The sequence below is a fragment of the Saccopteryx leptura genome, chromosome 9 (assembly GCF_036850995.1).
Source record: "Saccopteryx leptura isolate mSacLep1 chromosome 9, mSacLep1_pri_phased_curated, whole genome shotgun sequence".
Lineage (NCBI taxonomy): Eukaryota > Metazoa > Chordata > Mammalia > Chiroptera > Emballonuridae > Saccopteryx > Saccopteryx leptura.
The window spans coordinates 44,576,188-44,596,258 of NC_089511.1; the positions used below are offsets into that span (position 1 = coordinate 44,576,188).

The following is a 20,071-nucleotide window of genomic DNA, read 5'->3' on the forward strand; positions in this document are numbered from 1 at the left end:
GGTGTGTACTGACTGGTTGATGAAATTCTTGTGACTATAAATTCAGAGGAACTGCCTGTGTTTCCCCTGGGAGTCATGGTTTAGGATTTACTAACTCAGTGTTCATAGGGCCTTTATAGAATTTAATACCATGAGTGACAATTGACTGTATGTTTTATGTGTTCCTCTGTATGTCTGTTATAATTCATAATAAAAAAAGACGAAAGATTAAACTGTAAAAAGAGAGGAACCAAAAAGATCTCTCTGATGGTTATTGTGGAGAGTGAACTGGGCCAACTAGGACCAGGAGTGGGGTGCTTGGAAATGGAAAGGATGAAAAGAAAACTGTGGGATGCCCTGGCCAGAAAGCTAGGTTGGTCAGAGTATCATCTGGATATGCAGAGGTTGCTGGTTCGATCCCTGGTCAGGGCACATACAGGAACAGATCCATGTTCCTATCTCTCTCTCTAAATTTATATATATATAATGTATATATGAAATATATGTATATTATGAAATATATATATAAATATATATAATGTATATATGAAATATATATATATTTCATAAATATATATAATATATATATGAAAACTGTGGGAAAGAGAAGCACAAATTTAGTCCTGATGTTAATAAAGCTGTGTTATGCTGGGGACAGGGCCACAAAGAACAAGGACTGATCTGGGGAGCCAAGAAAGAGAGGAGCGTGATGGGAATGAAGGGCATGGAACTAATGGTGCTGGTTTCCATCTGGGAACTCACAGTCTGTAGCTGTTGAAGAAATGCAAATTAAATCCAAGAAAGACAAGGAAGGGAGGGCCTGGGACTCCTGTGGTTACCCCCTTGTTTTACCCACCTCAGGGGATGCTCTCCCTGGTCCTGAATTGCATTGACCGCCTAAATGTCTACACCACCGCTGCTCATTTCGCTGAATTTGCTGGGGAGGAAGCTGCAGAGTCCTGGAAAGAGATTGTGAACCTGCTCTATGAACTCCTGGGTAAAGGGGCCTAGTCCTGACTTCCCCTAGAGCTCCCCAGGTCCCTGGTACTGTTGGGTCTAACCCAGATCTCTCCACTCTCAGCCTCTCTGATCCGTGGCAATCGTACCAATTGTGCCCTCTTTTCCACCAACTTGGATTGGTTGGTCAGCAAGCTGGATCGGCTGGAAGCCTCATCTGGTAGGAAAATCCCACAGGAGGAGACAAGGGCTGGGGGCAGGGAGGACCACAGCCACCTTACCTCTCATTCTACTAACCATGCAGGAATTCTGGAGGTGCTGTACTGTGTCCTGATTGAGAGTCCCGAGGTCCTGAACATCATCCAGGAGAACCACATCAAGTCCATCATCTCCCTCCTGGACAAGCATGGGAGGAACCACAAGGTCGCCCCTCACCCCTGACTTCTCACTCCTTAACTCTGAACTCTGGCCTCTCCCCGTGGCCCCAGGACTCTCCACTCGCCTCACTCTTCTCCCCCATCTTATTTCTTACCTGGACTCGTCTTCCATGTGCCTCCATCTCCATACAAGGTCCCCGATACATGGTTCTTAAATGGATTCTGAACCATAGATGTGCTTCATTAGGTCTCTGAAATAGTTTTTAAAATTTCCTATAATTTTCCAATTTTACTATCTTTGGTTGGGTGTATATACATCCTCCATTTTGCCACAGGTCCTACCAGTTCCCGCTGAGTTATTGCTAACCACTTCACAGATCTACATGATTTACTTGGCCCCTGAAGATAATAATTTGCAACCCCTGCGGATTATTTTTTTAAGTGAGAGGAGGGGAGATAGAGAGAGAGACTCCCGCATGTGCCCTGACTGGGATCCATCTAGCAACCCCCGTCTGGGGCCGATGCTCAAATCAACTGAGCCATCCTCAGCTCCCAGGGCCGATGCTCAAACCAGTTGAGCCACTGGCTACAAGAGGGGAATAGAGAGAGACAGAAAGGGGAAAGGAAGGGGGAGAGAAGCAGATGGTCACTTCTCATGTGTGTCTTGACCAGAGATTGAACCCAAGATGTCCACATACCAGGCTGATGCTTTATCCACTGAGCCAACTGGCCAGAGCCAACCACTGCTGATCTCAAATCTCCTCCTGACTCCTGTGCTCTCTCACTGCCCTGACCCTTTCACTCTTCCTCTGACCTCTTCCTTCTAACTTTTTTCCCCCTAACTTCTTTAGTCTCTCATTTCTTACATTGCTGATGCTTTATCCCATCTCACATGGCCCCTACCCTCTCACCTGACCCTTTGGTCAGGTCTCTTTGACCTTTACCTTTCTCTGTGATCCCTGACCTCCCACTTTCTCCATCTCCTCTCAGTCAAAATCCCCATCTCCTGCCCTAGCACACCATCCTTTACTTCTGGCTTCCTACTCAGGGCCTCCCGTGGATCCCTGCTTCGGTGCCCCTGCATCCTGACCTCTGACATTGACCTCTAGGTGCTGGACGTGCTGTGTTCCCTGTGTGTGTGTAACGGTGTGGCCGTGCGTTCCAACCAAGATCTCATTACCGAGAACTTGCTCCCTGGCCGTGAGCTTCTGCTGCAGACAAACCTCATCAACTATGTCACCAGGTCTGACCCCTAACCCCTGAACCCTAGCCTGACCTCACCCTGACTCAGAGACTCCGCTCCATGCGGCGTCCCTTCCTCCGTCTCCCACCCCACACTGGACACCTGGCCCTCACAGATGTCTGCTCTTTTCCCAGCTCACGTGGCTCCCCACTCTTGTCCTCTCTCCCTGCTCCATTTCTGCTCCTGTCTGCTCCTTTCTCTCACTCTGTTTCTGTTTCTCGCTATTCCTCCTCCATCTCTTTTCCCTTGTCTCTTATCTCTCTCTTCTCTGTCTTTAGTGTCTCTCTATCTGTGTCTGTCTCTGCTTTTTCTCCTTTGGTTGCTGTTTCTTATTCTCTATCTTCATGCCTCTGCCTGTTTTTTGTGTGTATACATCTGTCTGTCTGTCTGTCTCTCCCTCTCCTTCTCCCTCCACCCCTGCAATAACTTGGCTCTCCTCTCCACCTCCCCTTCATCCCTCTCTCCTGTCCCATTTTTTCCTGTAGCATCCGCCCCAACATCTTTGTGGGCCGAGCAGAGGGCTCCACACAGTACGGCAAATGGTACTTTGAAGTGATGGTGGACGAAGTGACTCCATTCCTGACAGCTCAGGCCACCCACCTGCGGGTGGGCTGGGCCCTCACTGAGGGCTACAGTCCTTACCCTGGGGGTGGCGAGGGCTGGGGCGGCAACGGGGTTGGCGATGACCTCTATTCCTACGGCTTTGACGGGCTGCATCTCTGGACAGGTATCTGAACTCTTCTAGGGGATAACCAACCCTGACCATTGACCCCAGAGTTTCCAAGCCTCTAACCACACACCTTGGGGTTCTGACCCCAAATGAGCAAAGTTTTGATCCCTTACTCCTCATTTATCAAGACCCTAACTCTAGGGCATCCTAACTTTAGATGGGCTTTAATTTCTGACCCCACAGCTTTCAGGATCCTAACCTTAAGGGAGCCTTGACCTCTGCCCCTGATTACAGAGCTACAGGCCCCTCTGTGGAAACACTTGACCTTAGGGTTTCCAGGATCCAAACCCCATAGGATCCTCTAATATCTGCCTCTTGTCTCTTGAGGTCATTGGTCCCATGAGACCTTTGACTTCTGACCCCTTTCTGGTGACCCTGATGCAGGACACGTGGCACGCCCGGTGACTTCCCCAGGACAGCACCTCCTGGCCCCGGAGGATGTGATCAGCTGCTGCCTAGACCTCAGCGTTCCATCTATCTCCTTCCGCATCAATGGCTGCCCCGTGCAGGGTGTCTTCGAGGCCTTCAACCTCAATGGGCTCTTCTTCCCTGTTGTCAGTTTCTCAGCTGGTGTTAAGTAAGAACTTGCCCCTGCCCCCTTGCCAGTCCCAAACCTGGGACTGTCCTGAGACAGCTTCCCCAAGCCTGCTATGAGCCAGGACCTAGCAGCCCACCCTCAGGACTGACTGGTCAGACCCCTATGTGAAGGTTCCAGTGACCTCTACATGACCCCAGACACTTTCAGTGTCCTCCCAATGACCACAACTTCTCCCCAACTCCATGTTCTTCCGGTGACCTTCAAGTGTCCCCAAAATTTCACAGTGACCTTCTAAAAACTTCAGACTCTCCTGGTGACCTCTTAAATTACCTCAGACTGTCCCAATGACTCTATGTGATTCCAGGGACCTCCAAATGACTCTAGAATATGATAATTATCTTCTAATGACCCTCAAATCTTTTAATAACTCCCGAATGATCTTTGATTCTCCTAATGACTCCATACTCTTAAAAACTTCTCAGTAACTCCATCATTTCTCAATAATCTTCCAATGGCTCCAAAGTCTCCCACTGACCCCTCTATGACCCCAGGTATTTCAAAGACCTCTCAATAACTTAGTCTTTTCCAATGACCCCCAAGCTCTGCAAATAAATTCCCAATTACCATTCAGTGGCAATTATGGTTATCTTAAAATTACACCAGATTCTTAGTGACTCCCATATAACCTTCCTGGTCTCCCTCAAACCTTCCCATGTCCCCAAATGCTCTATTGACCCAGCTCCTCACAGGGATCTTCTGTGACTTTAGATTAACTCTGCAATGACCCCACACTTTCCTTCTTTGACTTCTCAATTATTCCCATTGACCTCAGACATTCTCTTTGACCTTAGAATATCCTTTCTGACTCCTAAATAACCTTCATCACCCAGTGATGACTGCCCAGTGACCTCAGGTCTCTCCAGAACCTTCCACCAGTCCTAGGATTGCTCCCTTACTCCCACTGAGCACAGGTTCTCCCCTGTGAACTGCCCCACCAGTGACCATGCTCTCCCATCCAGGGTGCGGTTCCTCCTTGGTGGCCGACATGGTGAATTCAAGTTCCTCCCCCCGCCTGGCTATGCCCCATGCCATGAGGCTGTGCTCCCACAAGAGCGTCTCCATCTGGAACCCATCAAGGAATATCGGCGGGAGGGGCCCCAGGGCCCCCACCTGGTGGGCCCAAGCCGCTGCCTCTCACACACCGACTTCGTGCCCTGCCCCGTGGACACTGCCCAGGTAATGCCTGTCCTGCAGGGCTTCCCTGGGAGGCAGACTCCCTTTGGAGTTAAGAAGGTGGGGAGCTGAGCTGGAAGTTGGGAACCTTGTTTAATAGAGAAGGAAACTGAAGCAAAGAAAGGCAAAGGACTCTCTCAAGGCAGACTTCCAGGTTTAGGGTGTCCTCACTATAGCCCCCTAAGCAAAGAACTATTATTGCTCCCAAGTTACAGTTAAGGAAATAGAATCCCAGACAAGTTAAGCAGCCTGTTGCATATCACACAGCTGATTTGAGCCCAGGCAGGCAGTATGATGACAAAGCCTGTGACCTTATCCACTACAATTTTGGGGGCTCCTCTTCTATTCTAGGCTATTCCCACTACTCTTCTGCCAACCTGAACTTCCCACCTTCCTCCCAAGCATGTCCCTATAGGAGGGGATTTAAGTCATGTTTAAGAGACTGACCACAAGTACTTGATTTTCAGTATGTCACCATGGGTATTTGGCTTCACCTCTCTGTTCTTCAGTTTCCTCATCTGGGAAAGGGGATAACAATAGAATCTACCTCATAGCATTGTTGTGAAGATTAGATGACTTAATGTATGCAAAGTGCTTAGCACAGTCCTGAGTAAATAGTAAGTACTCAATATAGTTTCTGTTAGCAGTAGTAGTAATATTGTTTCAGGGATAAACTTGCCATCCCTCTCTAGCCAGGCCAGAGCCCTCGGCCTCCTTCCTGATGTCTCCCTTCCCTGCCCCGCAGCCTCTCAGTCAGTCCCTCTCTAGCCAGGCCAGAGCCCTAGGCCTCCTCTCTAGCCAGGCCAGAGCCCTAGGCCTCCCTCCTGATGTCTCCCTTCCCTGTCCCGCAGCCTCTCAGTCAGTCCCTCTCTAGCCAGGCCAGAGCCCTAGGCCTCCTCTCTAGCCAGGCCAGAGCCCTAGGCCTCCCTCCTCATGTCTCCCTTCCCTGCCCCGCAGCCTCTCAGTCAGTCTCATGGGCTGTCCACTCAGCCTCCCGGACATCCCTCCACCCCTCTGCTCTCCTCCCCATACCCCCCACCTCGGTTCAACCGTTATCTCCTGCTTGCAGAACAGCAACAATATAAATATTTATTAAGCACTTACCATGTGCCAGACATTTAAATAAACTATATAACATTTAATAGTTTACGGAAGTAATTTTACTGAATCTTTATGAGATAAGTATTGTTCAAATCCTCACTGTGCAGAGAAAGAAAGACACTTATCCATTCATCCAACTAACATTTCCTGAACTCCTTTGGACCTGGCTCTGGGCTGGGCAGGCCTAGGAACATGGCAGAGACTTAGGAAGCCCAGGTTTTGTCCTCATGGAGCTTCCGGGATGTGGAAGAGACAGACCCATCCCCAGATAATCCCTTAATTTTGACGTTGGTAAATCCTTACTTGGCTGGTGTCAGTCCTGGAGTCAGGGCGAGGTGATGGGGAGCAAGGCTGCAAATAGCAGAAAAGGCCAGAAGAGCGTGCTGGAGGACTGTCCAGAGCTTGGACATGTTCTCTGGAGGAGGGTTCACGGTGTAAGCTGGAGGAAACTCAGGGCCTCATGAATATCTTCTGCCCAGATTGTCCTGCCTCCCCATCTGGAGCGTATTCGGGAGAAGCTGGCAGAGAACATCCATGAACTCTGGGCGCTGACTCGCATTGAGCAGGGCTGGACCTATGGCCCGGTGAGGACTACCTCCAACATCAGGCTAGACTTGCTGGGGCTTGAGACGGGACATGTCTCACTATTGGGGCAGGCCATTGGTTGGGGGAAGGACCTTTAGGGCATGGGGTGAGGGGATGTCCTTGGGTTCCCAGTGGCAGAACTAAGGGCGGGAGGTCACGGATCGCAGTCTGGGAGTGTTGGCGGAAGGGAAAGGGAACCGAGAACTTGACCCTGAGGTTTCTCCAGGTTCGGGATGACAATAGGAGGCTGCACCCATGTCTTGTGAACTTCCATAGCCTACCAGAGCCTGAGAGGAATTATAACCTGCAGATGTCGGGAGAGACACTCAAGTGAGAGGGTTACTGTGGAGCAGGGCTTGGGCCTGACTGCTGGTGGGGGGGGGGGGCAAGGAGAGACAGGGAGAGGGGACAGAGACTGAGAGAGAGAACAAGAGAGAGATAGAAGATGACAAAAGAGACGGGGTGGGGGGTGGGGGTGGGCTTGTGAGGCAGAGACTGACACGGAGCAAGAAAGTGAGAAGCAGAAAGCATGATGGTCAATGAGAGAGAGAGAGAAATGCAGGAAGAGACGGAAAGAGGCAGACAGGAAAAAATGGACCCAGTCAAAGAGATACAGAGACAGAAACAGGGTAAGACAGGAGTCAGAAAGTCAGAGACCAAGGCAGAGAGAGGTGGGGACAAAGACACCCAGGAATCTAGGAAAAGGGTATGGAAAGAGCTGGAGACCCAGAGACAGAGGCAACAGAGGTTGTGGCGTAGGGACCAGGGGCTGAATGGGCTGACCCTGTACCCCTGCCCCCCTCAGGACTCTGCTGGCGCTGGGCTGCCATGTGGGCATGGCAGACGAGAAGGCAGAAGACAACCTGAAAAAGACAAAACTGCCCAAGACGTGAGTGTGGGCAGCCTGGCTCCCATCTGAGAAATAGAGTTGGGGGCTGGGATGGTTGAGGGGTCTTGTGGGGAGGCTGGGGTCAGAGGAGAAAGGGCCATGGGCTACAGTGAAGGTCATAGGGTCAGCGGTCAGGGTTCTGGAGTCAGTGGTGAGGGTCTTGGTAGGTGTCAAGGTTGCAGAGTTAGGAGTTCCAGAGGGAGAATGGGAGCATGTTGAGCCCCAGGGTCAGGCTCTGCCATGAAGGCAGGAAAGTGAAAGAGCAGAGATTGTATTTGTAAGTTAGAAGTCAGGAATCAATGGAAGGAGGTGAGAAGTTGTTGGAGTTGTAAGTAAGGAATCCTAAAATTATAGGTGAGATGTCCTGGGGATAGAGGCCAGGGGTCAACGGTCAAAGGCTCCCAAGCTAGGAGTCTGGAGCAATAAGGTCCTAGGGTCATTTCTCAAAGCTAGCGGTGAGAGGTAAGAGCATTCTAGGATCAGAGATGAGAATCAAGATAAGGGAGTCACAGAAGCCAGAAGTCAGTGAAATCAAAGCCTTTCCTAGGGTCACAGGATTCTGAGGTCAGAGGTCAGGTATCTCCAAGATTATTCAGGGAGTCATAGAACCCTAATATCAGAGATCAAAAGTCAGAAATTCCCAAACTCACCCCCTGGGATCCTGGGACCAAGGGTCAGTTCAGAGTCAGGGATCCCATTGCAGAGCCCAGAGTGGAGGTGTGGCCTCCTCACTGGCACCACCGCACGCAGGTACATGATGAGCAACGGGTACAAGCCGGCGCCACTAGACCTGAGCCACGTGCGGCTAACGCCAGCACAGACGACACTGGTGGACCGGCTGGCAGAGAATGGGCACAATGTGTGGGCCCGAGACCGTGTGGCCCAGGGCTGGAGCTACAGTGCTGTGCAGGACATCCCCGCACGCCGAAACCCTCGCCTTGTGCCATACCGCCTATTGGATGAGGCCACCAAGCGCAGCAACCGGGACAGCCTCTGCCAGGCTGTGCGCACCTTGCTGGGCTACGGCTACAACATTGAGCCGCCTGACCAGGAGCCCAGTGAGTGCTGACCTCCAGAGCCCCTGACCCTGACCTCGATCTCTGAGCCAACCCAGCCCCTGTATGGGGTACATCCACAACACCCCTTCCCCCAACCCTGACACATACTCTGACTCCGACCCTGAACCCGATCTTAACCACTAACCTTGACCTAGCTCAATCTCTACCTGGGCTATGGCTAAAACGCTGAGCCACTCAACCAGGAGCCTGGTGAATACAGACCCCAGACTCTAATCCCTGAACCCCAGCTCTGGGCCTGAACCCCTAATCTCTGGACCATAGCTACAACATGGAGCCGCCTAACCAAGGTCTGAGAGAGTCTCTAACCTCTACCCCTAACTTGACCCCTGACCCACTACTGACCCTTAATACCAGCCCTGACCCCTAACCCTGGCTGTAGTCCCCAACCTTTAATTTCTCAACCCCTGACCACAACCCCAATTTCTATCTCCTCTCTGACTCTGACTTCCTTTTTTGGATCCAGCTCTCAACACTTGGTTCCAAACGTCAACCTTAATCTTGAATCTTAACCCCAGCCCATGGCCATGACTGAACTGACTTTCTCCCTCTCTGTCTCTGTCAATATCTTTTCTCTGTGAGTTCTGACTGCTAAAAACAATAGGGGAGGAGTCTCACTTACTCTCTGACTAATCTGAGGTTTCTCAATTCTTCTCTCCTAATATCAAGAAATTGTCCCTCTTCCCCCAGCCTTACCTTCTCTGGTCTTTCCCACCAACCTCTTGGTGTCTTTGGATCCACTCCCCACCCAGCCTGACTCTGCCTGGCCCTATTTGTAGGTCTGGTGGAGAGCCAGTCTCGTTGGGATCGGGTGCGCATCTTCCGGGCAGAGAAATCCTATGCAGTGCAGAGTGGCCGCTGGTACTTCGAGTTTGAGGCTGTCACTACGGGCGAGATGCGAGTGGGCTGGGCAAGGCCTGAGCTGCGGCCTGATGTGGAGTTAGGAGCTGATGACCTGGCCTATGTCTTCAATGGGCACCGCGTGGGTATTATTCTCTGGTCTCTACTCTGCCAGGCCCTCTATTCCCTCCCACAGCTCAATCCTCCCAACCCTGCCTCTGTCTGTGCCCCAATCTGTCCACCCATCCCTGCATCTACCTTACCACTAATCCATCCATCCATCCATCCACAAGTCCAACTACCCATCCATCTACTCATCTGTCCAGGTAATCACGTAAACATCCATTTTCCACCTATTTAGTTCAGCCACTCACCTACTTAATCAGTTTACTATTTCATTTACCTACCCGTTCCATCTATTCAATAATTTAACGTGTACATCTGTGAGTTCATCTATTTACCCACCCACCCAACCATCCAACTATCCATTTATCTACTTGTCTGTCTAATCTTCCTTCCTTCCCTGCATCAACCCATGTCTATGTGGCTTTCATTTCATTCTTCCATCCAGCCATACACCCTGCTTCCCATTCATCTCGTTATCTGTTTACCTATTTCAAGGGCACACTGGGTATATATGAGTTTGTATATGGTACACTGACAGGTTTCTTTTTTCCCTTCCATCCCTCCACTTGCTGCTGCCCCCAAAGCCCCACTACCACCTTGGTGGTCTGCATAACCCCAGCCACAGACACAGACACAATAGAGAACCCAAGCAGAAGGATGAGATACAGAGATTAATAGGAAGCAAAAGCATGAAACCCTGTCCCTCACATTCCGAGGATTGTGATTACAAGTGTGAGGAAAGATGGGAGACACTGTGGGGGTGACCCCTGTTCTGTCCCGCATGCCCTGACCTGACACCGTGCCTGGGAATCTTTACATGTCTCTCCTTGCTTTCTTGTCTCCATTTCTTTGTGTGTCTCTCCCATGCCACATCTTCCCCTCACCTCCTCACAGGGCCAGCGCTGGCACTTGGGCAGTGAACCATTTGGGCGTCCTTGGCAGCCAGGTGATGTTGTGGGCTGCATGATCGACCTCACAGAGAACACCATTATCTTCACGCTCAATGGGGAAGTCCTCATGTCTGATTCAGGCTCTGAAACAGCCTTCCGGGATATTGAGATTGGAGATGGTAAGGACAGACCTCATGGCCCCTTTCTGGTATTCTCCTGTCTGACCTGACCCTACACTGCCCCCTCTAGCCTGCCACTCTTCCATCCCTTCCTTCCACTTTATCTCCTTCCCATGGGCCCCTGCCCTGCCTACCTATCTCACTTATGCCCACCTGTTCCCTCCCACTAGGCTTCTTGCCTGTCTGCAGCTTGGGTCCTGGCCAGGTGGGCCACCTGAACTTGGGTCAGGATGTGAGCTCCCTGCGGTTCTTTGCCATCTGTGGTCTCCAGGAAGGCTTTGAGCCATTTGCTATCAACATGCAGCGCCCGGTAACCACCTGGTTCAGCAAAAGCCTTCCCCAGTTTGAGGCTGTGCCCCTTGAGCACCCCCACTATGAGGTGAGAACTGACCCCACTCAATACCCTCTGATCTGCTTCCAGACCTCATTCTTCCACAATTCTGTTCCCTGAGTTTCTCCTCTCCTGTGTTAGCCCACAAACCATGCATAGCGGGTGTCAGGGGTAATGGGCTACCAGGGCTGCCTTGTCGGTTGTAACCTTGGCAAACCACAACCTTTCTGAGATCCAGGTACCTTCCCTATAAAACAGGGGAAGGGAGAAAGGGGATGCTGGATTAAGTGACCCCAATGGAAATTTGCAATCCTTATAACTATCTGATCATAGAATAAGCTTTAAAGAAATATAAATCCTTGAGTACATTTTGGCACCTTCTTTACTAGTTGTTATCTGGAGCTTTTGTTTGTATCTCTTCATTAATCTAAGCATTCCATCTTTTCCAAGATTGAAATCAGGTCAGACTCTCACCATAAATACCCCTCATCAACCAAAGTGATATCTCTTCTCTTAATCTAATAAGAACTGGAATTCTGTATGACTGAGGTTCAACTTTAGAATCAGACAGACCTAAAGTTGGCCTATTAGCTGCTATATGGTCTTCTAACATTGGGCGTATGACTGTCTCCTCCTGAGCCTCAGTTTTCCCATCCATGGCCTTGTTCAGATCTTTCTCTCCTCTCATATAATCTCCCTTTCTTTCTTTTCCTTTGTAATAGCATAAACACATTTACTAACAAAAAGGTTGATTCTAATTAAAACAACACTCAGAAATAGTTGCATGTAAAATGTCTGTGATAAAGATAACTAAACACAGTAAAGAAAAAAAAAGCTTGGTGAGATTTGCTCATTGAACTGAGTTTGTCTATTCTCACAGCTAATTCCTAGCCAGCAGGATGGTGGAATTTTTACTCTACCCTTTTTTTAAAATTAAGTGAAAGGCAGGGAGGCAGAGAGACAGACTCCCACATGCACTCCAATGGGATCCACCTGGCAAGCCCCGTACTGGGCAATGCTCTGCCCATCTAGGGTACTACTCCATTGCTCAGCAACTGAGCTATTTTAGCACCTGAGGCGAGGCCATGGAGCCATCTTCAACACCCGGGACCAACTTGCTTGAAGCAATCAAGCCTTGGCTGCAGGAGGGGAAGAGAGAGAGAAAGGGGAGGGGAAGGGGTAGAGAAGCAGATGGTTGCTTCTACTGTGTGGCCTGACTGGGAATTGAGCTGAGGACCTCCACACACCCGGCTGACACTCTATCGCTGAGCCAACCAGACAGGGCCTACTCTACTTTTTCATAGACCCAACTATAGGTGATCTTGTTCATGATGCAGTCCACCACTAATTTCCCACCTTCTAATCTTCTTTATTGTGCTTTCCTTCCCATCACACTCTTGATGTTGAACTGATGCACAGTTTATAAAGTTGCAGATGGTCTGAATTTTTCTGCCATCAGCTGTAGTTTCTTCATACTTCTCTCTCATGTTACATGAGAACTGTGTCATCTTAAATGTATGCTTAGTTTCTATGGTGAGGATTTTGCTATCAGAAGTGACACAGTCTGGTTTGGCCATGGCATCCATTTTCTGCAGAGCCATTTCCACTCCTAGTTCCTTCATGTAGCACAGTGGATAGAGCATTGATCTAGGACACTGAAGACCCAGGTTTGAAACCTGAGGTCAGCTTGAGTAGATCATAGATATGACCCCATGGTCGCTGGCTTGAGCTCAAAGGTCATGGGCCTCAAGCCCAAGGTCCCTTGCTTGAGCAAGGGTTCAAGATGCTTCTCCAGTCAAGATGCTTCTCATCTCCCTTGTCCGTCTCTCTCCTTTCATTCTCACTTTCTCTCTCTAGCTAAAAATACAAAAACCGTTGATATGGACAATCTTAACTTGCAGTTCATAGTCAAAATGTGTAAATTGTGGGCCCTGGCTTAGTGGTAGAGTGTCGGCTGGTGTATGGATGTCCCAGGTTCAATTGCCGGTCAGGGCAATTGAACAGGAGAATTGACCATCTGCTTCTCCACCCTTTCCCCTTCCCCTTCTCTTTGTCTCTCTTCCCCTTCCACAGCTGTGGCTCCATTAGTTTGAGCACATTGGCCCAGGCACTGAGGATGGCTTGGTGGAGTCTCTCCTCAGGTGCTAAAAATAGTTTGGTTGGGAGCACAGCCCCAGATGGGCAGAGCATTGGCCGCAGATGGGGGTTTCTGGGTGGATCCCAGTTGGGGTGCATGAGGGAGTCTATCTCTCTTCCTCTTTCTTGGAAAAAGAAAGAAAAAAATTGTAAATTGTGGCTATAATATCCCTTTTAATTTTTCTTGTTTAGTATCAATCAGCGTTACATGTTGCATTTAGTTGTTATGTGTTTTTAGTCTTAAAGTAGAATGATCCTGAGTTTTTCTTTGTCTTTCATGACAGTGATATTTTTGAAGTGTACAGGCCAGTTATTTTGCAGAATGTCTCTCAGCTTGGTTTTTTTTTTTTTCCTGAAGCTGGAAACCAGGAGAGACAGTCAGACAGACTCCCGCATGCTCCCGACCGGGATCCACCCAGCACGCCCACCAGGGGGCGACGCTCTGCCCACCAGGGGGTGGTGCTCTGCCCCTCCGGGGTGTCGCTCTGCCGCAACCAGAGCCACTCTAGCGCCTGGGGCAGAGGCCAAGGAGCCATCCCCAGCCCCCGGGCCATCTTTGCTCCAATGGAGCCTTGGCTGCAGGAGGGGAGGAGAGAGATAGAGAGGAAGGAAGCGGGGGTGGAGAAGCAAATGGGCGCTTCTCCTATGTGCCCTGGCCGGGAATCGAACCCGGGTCCCCTGCACGCCAGGCCGACGCTCTACCGCTGAGCCAACCAGCCAGGGCCTCTCAGCTTGGTTTTGTTAGATGTTTTCTCATGTTTGGGTTCGGGTTCTGAGTATTTGGCAGGAATTTTACAGCAGCAAAGTTGTGTAAGCTGTCAGAAGGCACATGATGTCACTGCATCTTATTATTGATTATGTAAACTTTGACTCTGTGGTTAAGACAGAGCCTACCAGCTTCTCCCACTGTAAAGTCACTCTCTTTCTCTTTGTAATTACCAAGAAATTTATGGTAAGGACTTTTTTTTAAGCAAGAGAGAGAGACAGACAAACAGGCAAGCAGGGCAGACAAACAGGAAAGGATGAGAAGCATCAACTCATAGTTGCGGCACCTTAGTTGTTCATTGATTGCTTTCTCATATGTGCCTTGATGGGGCTCTAGCTGAGCCAGTGACCCCTTGCTCAAGCCAGCAAGCAACCTTGGGTTCAAACCAGTGACCTTGGGCTTCAAGTCACCAACCTTTGGGTTCAAGCCAGTGACCATAGGGGTCATGTCTATGAGCCCACACTCAAGCCGGCAACCTCAGAGTTTTGAGCCTGGGTCCTCAGCATCTCAGGCCGATGCTCTATCAATTGCGCCACTGCTTGGACAGGCTATGGGAAGGCATTTTAAGATTAGGTAAACATGGAAGGGTTTTAAGCAGGGAAATGTCCAGTTTAAATTTGAGTTTTGGAAACGTTCCTATTGACAGTGGACTATAGGAGGTGAAGTGGAAGCAGATAGACCAGAGAGGTGGCTAGTACAGGAGAGGATCACAGAGTAGCTGTGAAATTCCCAATTCCTGCCACTGCCAATGGTGTTGTCAACACAAAGAACAGAATGCTAGACAGTGGTGAGAATGATTAAACTAGTATACATACAACATGTGGACAAATCTCACAGACATAATGTAGAGTGAAAGAGGCAGACACAGAAGAATATATGCTGTGGAGTCCCATTTGTAGAAAGTCCAAGAACAGGCAAAGCTAATTCTGTACTGTAGTATATCAGGAGGATATTACTGTGAAAGGATAACTCAGACATTTAGTTACTTTGCACACAAATCACAGGAGGGAGAGGTTAGCAGATTGTTGTCAAGGAGCAAAGTCTAAATAGGATTTATAAGAAAGGGGAGAGAAAGAAGACCCTGCAGACAGTCTGGGACAGCCAATCTTTGTTACACAGTTTGGGGTGAATTCTTTGACTGGTCAGAACAGAGGTCTGTCTCAGCAGTTAGTCCTTGAGGAAGTCAACTTGGGAGGAGCATCAAAAAAAGTAACTGCTCCAATTGTTTATGGAGTATCCGGAAAACTTATTTTTGTTGTTGTTGTTGTTGTTCTTCTTCTTCCTCTTCTTTTCTTTCTTTCTTTCTCTCTTTCTTTCTTTCTTTCTTTCTTTCTTTCTTTCTTTCTTTCTTTCTTTCTTTGTGTGTGTATGTGTGAGAGAGAGAGAGAGAGAGAGAGAGAGAGAGGGATAGACAGGGATAGACAGACAGGAATGGAAAGAGGCGAGAAGCATCAACTCATAGTTGTGGCACTTAAGTTGTTCATTGATTGCTTTCTCATATGTGCCTTGACTGGGGGCTCCAGCTGAGTCAGTGACCCCTGGCTCAAGCCAGCCACCTTGAGCTCAAGCCAGCAACCATGGGCTCATGTCTATGATCCCATGCTTAAGCCGGTGACCTCAGGGATTTTGAACCTGGGTCCTCAGCATCCCAGGCTGATACTCTATCCACTGTCCCACCACCTGGTCAGGCTGTTCTCAAGTATGATTAATTTTTTAAATTGTGAGATTATAATGTTTTGATTATTCAAAATAGCATAATGGAAATTAAATAAAATCAGTAAACCAAAAGAAAGAGAAAATTGGGTTTTCTTGAATATCAGTGCTTAAACCATCATTACAAGTATCTGATGTCCCAGTAATGTCTTATGTAAACATAAGTATAATCATTTCAAACATTTCTCTTATGGGTTTAATTTCTCATTTTATGAACTCTAACAATGGTAGTCAACCTGGTCCCTACCGCCCACTAGTGGGTGTTTTAGCTTTCATGGTGGGCGGTAGCGGAGCAACCAAAGTATAAATAAAAAGATAGATTTAACTATAGTATGTTGTTTTATAAAGATTTATTCTGCCAAACTTAGCAAAAATCTGACATAAAGTACTTGGTAAGTAATTATTATATGCTTTAACTTGCTGTAACTCTGCTTTATAAATTTTATAAAGTAAAGTTACTTCCCTACTTTATAAATCACCATTACTGTGGAACCAGTGGGCGGTTAGAAAATTTTACTACTAACAGAGATTCAAAAGTGGGCAGTAGGTATAAAAAGGTTGACTACCCCTGAACTATAATATAACTTCTCTCTCTTTCTTTCTCTCTTTCTTTCTTTCTTTCTTTCTTTCTTTCTTTCTTTCTTTCTTTCTTTCTTATTTCTTTTCTTCTTTCTAAGTGAGAGAAGGGGAGATAGTGAGACAGACACCCACAAGCACCCCAACCAGGATCCACCCAACAACCCCATCTAGGGCCGATGCTCAAGTTCTGAGCTATTTTTAGTGCCTGAGGCCAATGCTCTCGGACCAAGTGAGCTATCCTCAGCGCCCAGGGCCAATGCTCGAACCAATCAAGCCACTGGCTACAGAAGGGGAAGAGGGAGAGAAGGGGGGAGAAGGAGAGGGTGAGAAGCAGATGGTTGCTTCTCCTGTGTGCCCTGACCGGGAATCAAACCTGAATGTCCATATACTGGGCTGATGCTCTATCCACTGAGCCACCAGCCAGGGCCTATAATTTATTTTAAATCCTATTATATATAGTGTTTATACCACAACAGCAGTAAAGCTCACATGTGCAATTAAATGTGGAACTGGGACACATCTTTTAGATCTTAGCCACAGACAAAAATTATACACTGCATTCTGTACAGTAGAGTATATTATATTAAGCAGAGTGTGGAGTTCAGTACACTTATTGCAGGATTCTTATCTCTTTCTCTCTGAACTTAACCAGAAAACTTTGAGTCTGTAGTTGGAGTGCACAAGGCAGGCATCTGTGTACCTAGCAGCTTCTATCCCTTATTTAGGCCAGGTCGGTGCATTTCCCTCATCAGAGCCCTTCATGGTCCTTGAGGGGGTAGTGACTGAAAAGGCACTGTGGGGGCTCCCAGGGCTTGGTTGTGCCCTGTTTCTCCTTCTGGGTGCTGGGCACACAGGTGTGTTTACTCTGAAAACTCAATGTGTTGTGCACTCATGATGTGTGCACTTTTCTGAGTGTTATGTTTCCACATGTAAGTGTAACAAAAAATTTTCTGGATAGCCTTTACAAAACTCTGACCCTTCTGGACTGTTCTCCTCAAGAGATCTCCCTGAGAGACCAGGATGGCAAGGCCTTTGTTCTGTTCCCTGCTGTGCTCCCAGAACCTGGAACAGGGCTTAGTAAATAACTGTGGGATGGATAGATGCATGGACAGGTGGATGGATGAATGGATGAGTGGACCGAGGGTGGGGGGTGGAAGGGTAGATGGATGGATGAATGACTTGATCTGGAGTAAGACCTGTGCATAAGATAGGTTTTGAAAGCTCCCTAAGTAATCCTAGTGTCTGACCAGGGCTACCACTGTATCAGGTGCCCTGACAAAGGCTGACAGAGGACTGACTGCACCCCATGGTCAAGCTGTGTGCCCCATGGGGAGTTCATCCACCCAGAGGAACGGACTCCTTGGGCTGACTCTCACACAGGTGCTCTAAAGCCTACTGGTGGCTCAGTGTGTAACCAGGTTTAGGACCAATGGCCAAGCTCACCCATCAGGCTCAGTGTTTCCTGCCCCCCTTTCCAGGTGGCTCGTGTGGACGGCACTGTGGATACGCCCCCCTGCTTGCGCTTGACCCACCGCACCTGGGGCTCCCAGAACAGTCTAGTGGAGATGCTCTTTCTTCGGCTGAGCCTTCCAGTACAGTTCCACCAGCACTTCCGCTGCACTGCAGGGGCCACCCCTCTGGCCTCCCCCGGCCTGCAGCCCCCTGCTGAGGATGAGGCCCGGGCAGCAGAGCCCGACACTGACTATGAAAACCTGCGCCGCTCGGCTGGGCGCTGGGGCGAGGCCGAGGGGGGCAAAGAGGGAACTGCCAAGGAGGGGGCACCCGGAGGCACCCCCCAGGCTGGGGTAGAGGCCCAGCCTGTCAGGGCGGAAAATGAGAAGGATGCTACCACAGAGAAGAACAAGAAGAGAGGGTGAGTCAAGGTGGGCAGGGTAGGGCCTGGGGTCTGTCCTGGAACCCCCAGTTAGGCAACCTTAATGACTCAGGAGATGCCATTGTACCCCAAGGTGTTTCCATATATGCTAAGTGAGTCAGAATACTGAAGGGTCCTATTATTATTTTCCTAGTAAGCTCTAATTTCCATGAGAATATAAAATTGGGGTACCCCACTATATGTGGAGAACTCCACTATCCCTGGGGTACCTGGTGTGCCTCAAAGTACTTCACCCAATGAACTTCATTAACAATGGACACTAAAGGAAGGGCCTCAGTGTCCTGGTAGAGTTGACTATACTTGAAGGTATCCCAGTGAGCATCAGTGGTCTTCTAAAGTAGGGTCATTTCTGTGTCTTAAGTATACTCCCCAAAATTATTTCAAGGAACACCCTCCAAAGGCATTAAAACTTGAATTGAAATGCAATCCCACTAACCATGGCAGTGGTTTACAATAGGCTGTAGCTCTGTGTCTTTTTGGTATATTTGGAAATGATGGAAGATTTGGGTTATGACAGTTTTGGGGGTGCTGGGATTCCAAGGATTCTAACTTGCTTTCAGTGTACAAGTCAGTGCCACACATGAAGAACTGTCCTTTCCCAAATTCCTTTAATACCCATATGAGAAATGCAGGCTTTGGGGACCACTGTATACCCCAAAGTTCCTTCATGTTCTCAGAGGCACCTCTAAATTTGTGTCAGCCAGCATCCACAAGCACACAGCAGAGCACCTTCAGAATGGACTGGGCTGGCACTGTTGGGAATTCCATCCTTCTAGAGGCAAGGCCTTGGGTACGAGAAACAAGATGTAGTTAGGACAGATGTGGGGGGCATGAATGTGGTGGTTGGGAGGGCCGGGGGGCGGGGCTTGAGAGCTGGGCCTTATGCCACTTCTCCCACCACCAGGTTCTTATTCAAGGCCAAGAAGGCTGCCATGATGACCCAGCCACCAGCCACCCCCACTCTGCCCCGACTCCCTCGAGAGGTGGTACCTGCTGATGACCGTGATGACCCTGAGATCATCCTCAACACCACCACGGTCTGAACTGGGGACCTTCCATTTCAGAAACCCCTCAGATTTTAGAATTTCATGCTATGATCCCCAGTAACTGCCCATACATGAGAACACCTCAATATATCCACATTTAAGTTATTCTAATGTATTCCTGGGAACAAAAGTTCACAATTATTTTAATACAGTTTGGGGGCTCCCCAAATCTGGAATATTTTTGGAGACAAACAGTCTAATGTTAGGATCATGGGTGACCTGCATGCCACTTGGATAAGTCACAGCACTGCTCTATGGTTTTCCCATCAGTAAGATGGGGATAAAAATTGTACTCACTTGATGGTAATTATAAGGATTAAGTGAGTTAATTTGTGAACTAATCAGTGAACCATTTGTTAGCCATTATTTATTTATAATTTTGTTGTAACTTGAAGAGAGACCCAAATTTGGGGGTATCACAAAATAGTCCCAAAGGATTCCCAAATTAAGAAATACATCAGTAGGCCTGACCTGTGGTGGCTCAGTGGATAAAGTGACAGCCTAGAATGCTGAGGTCACTGGTTTAAAATCCTGGGCTTGCCTGGTAAAGGCACATATGGGAGTTGATGCTTCCTGCTCCTCCCCCCTTCTCCCTATTTCTCCCTATTTCTCTCTCTCTCTCTCTCTCTCTCTCTCTCTCTCTCTCTCCTCTCTAAAATGGATAAATAAAATCTTTTTAAAAATGCATCAGTGGACACAGAAACAGAGAGACATGGACCCAGGAGTTCTCAAATCTAGCAACTTCTTTTTTTTTTTTTTTTCCTGAAGTGAGAGGCAGAGAGACAGACTCCTGCATGCGCCCGACCAGATCCACCTGGCAAGCCCATGAGGGGGCGATGCTCTGCCCCTCTGGGGCATTGCTT

At 48.7% G+C, this 20,071-nt stretch overlaps 1 protein-coding gene across 4 annotated transcripts in view; it reads left to right on the forward strand.

Moving 5' to 3' along the window:
• The window catches only part of RYR1 (ryanodine receptor 1), a 130,456-nt gene that overhangs the window by 17,299 nt on the left and 93,086 nt on the right, over positions 1-20,071 (forward strand). For all 4 annotated transcript variants that reach the window (XM_066348706.1, XM_066348709.1, XM_066348707.1 and 1 more), the window contains exons 14-29: positions 841-976; positions 1,061-1,156; positions 1,241-1,359; positions 2,423-2,556; positions 3,042-3,283; positions 3,671-3,863; positions 4,844-5,060; positions 6,638-6,742; positions 6,970-7,073; positions 7,549-7,632; positions 8,383-8,690; positions 9,488-9,690; positions 10,569-10,743; positions 10,914-11,122; positions 17,747-18,141; positions 19,067-19,199. In XM_066348706.1, the coding sequence (XP_066204803.1) occupies positions 841-976; positions 1,061-1,156; positions 1,241-1,359; positions 2,423-2,556; positions 3,042-3,283; positions 3,671-3,863; positions 4,844-5,060; positions 6,638-6,742; positions 6,970-7,073; positions 7,549-7,632; positions 8,383-8,690; positions 9,488-9,690; positions 10,569-10,743; positions 10,914-11,122; positions 17,747-18,141; positions 19,067-19,199 (2,853 nt within the window). The remainder of the gene's footprint in view (positions 1-840; positions 977-1,060; positions 1,157-1,240; positions 1,360-2,422; positions 2,557-3,041; positions 3,284-3,670; positions 3,864-4,843; positions 5,061-6,637; positions 6,743-6,969; positions 7,074-7,548; positions 7,633-8,382; positions 8,691-9,487; positions 9,691-10,568; positions 10,744-10,913; positions 11,123-17,746; positions 18,142-19,066; positions 19,200-20,071) is intronic.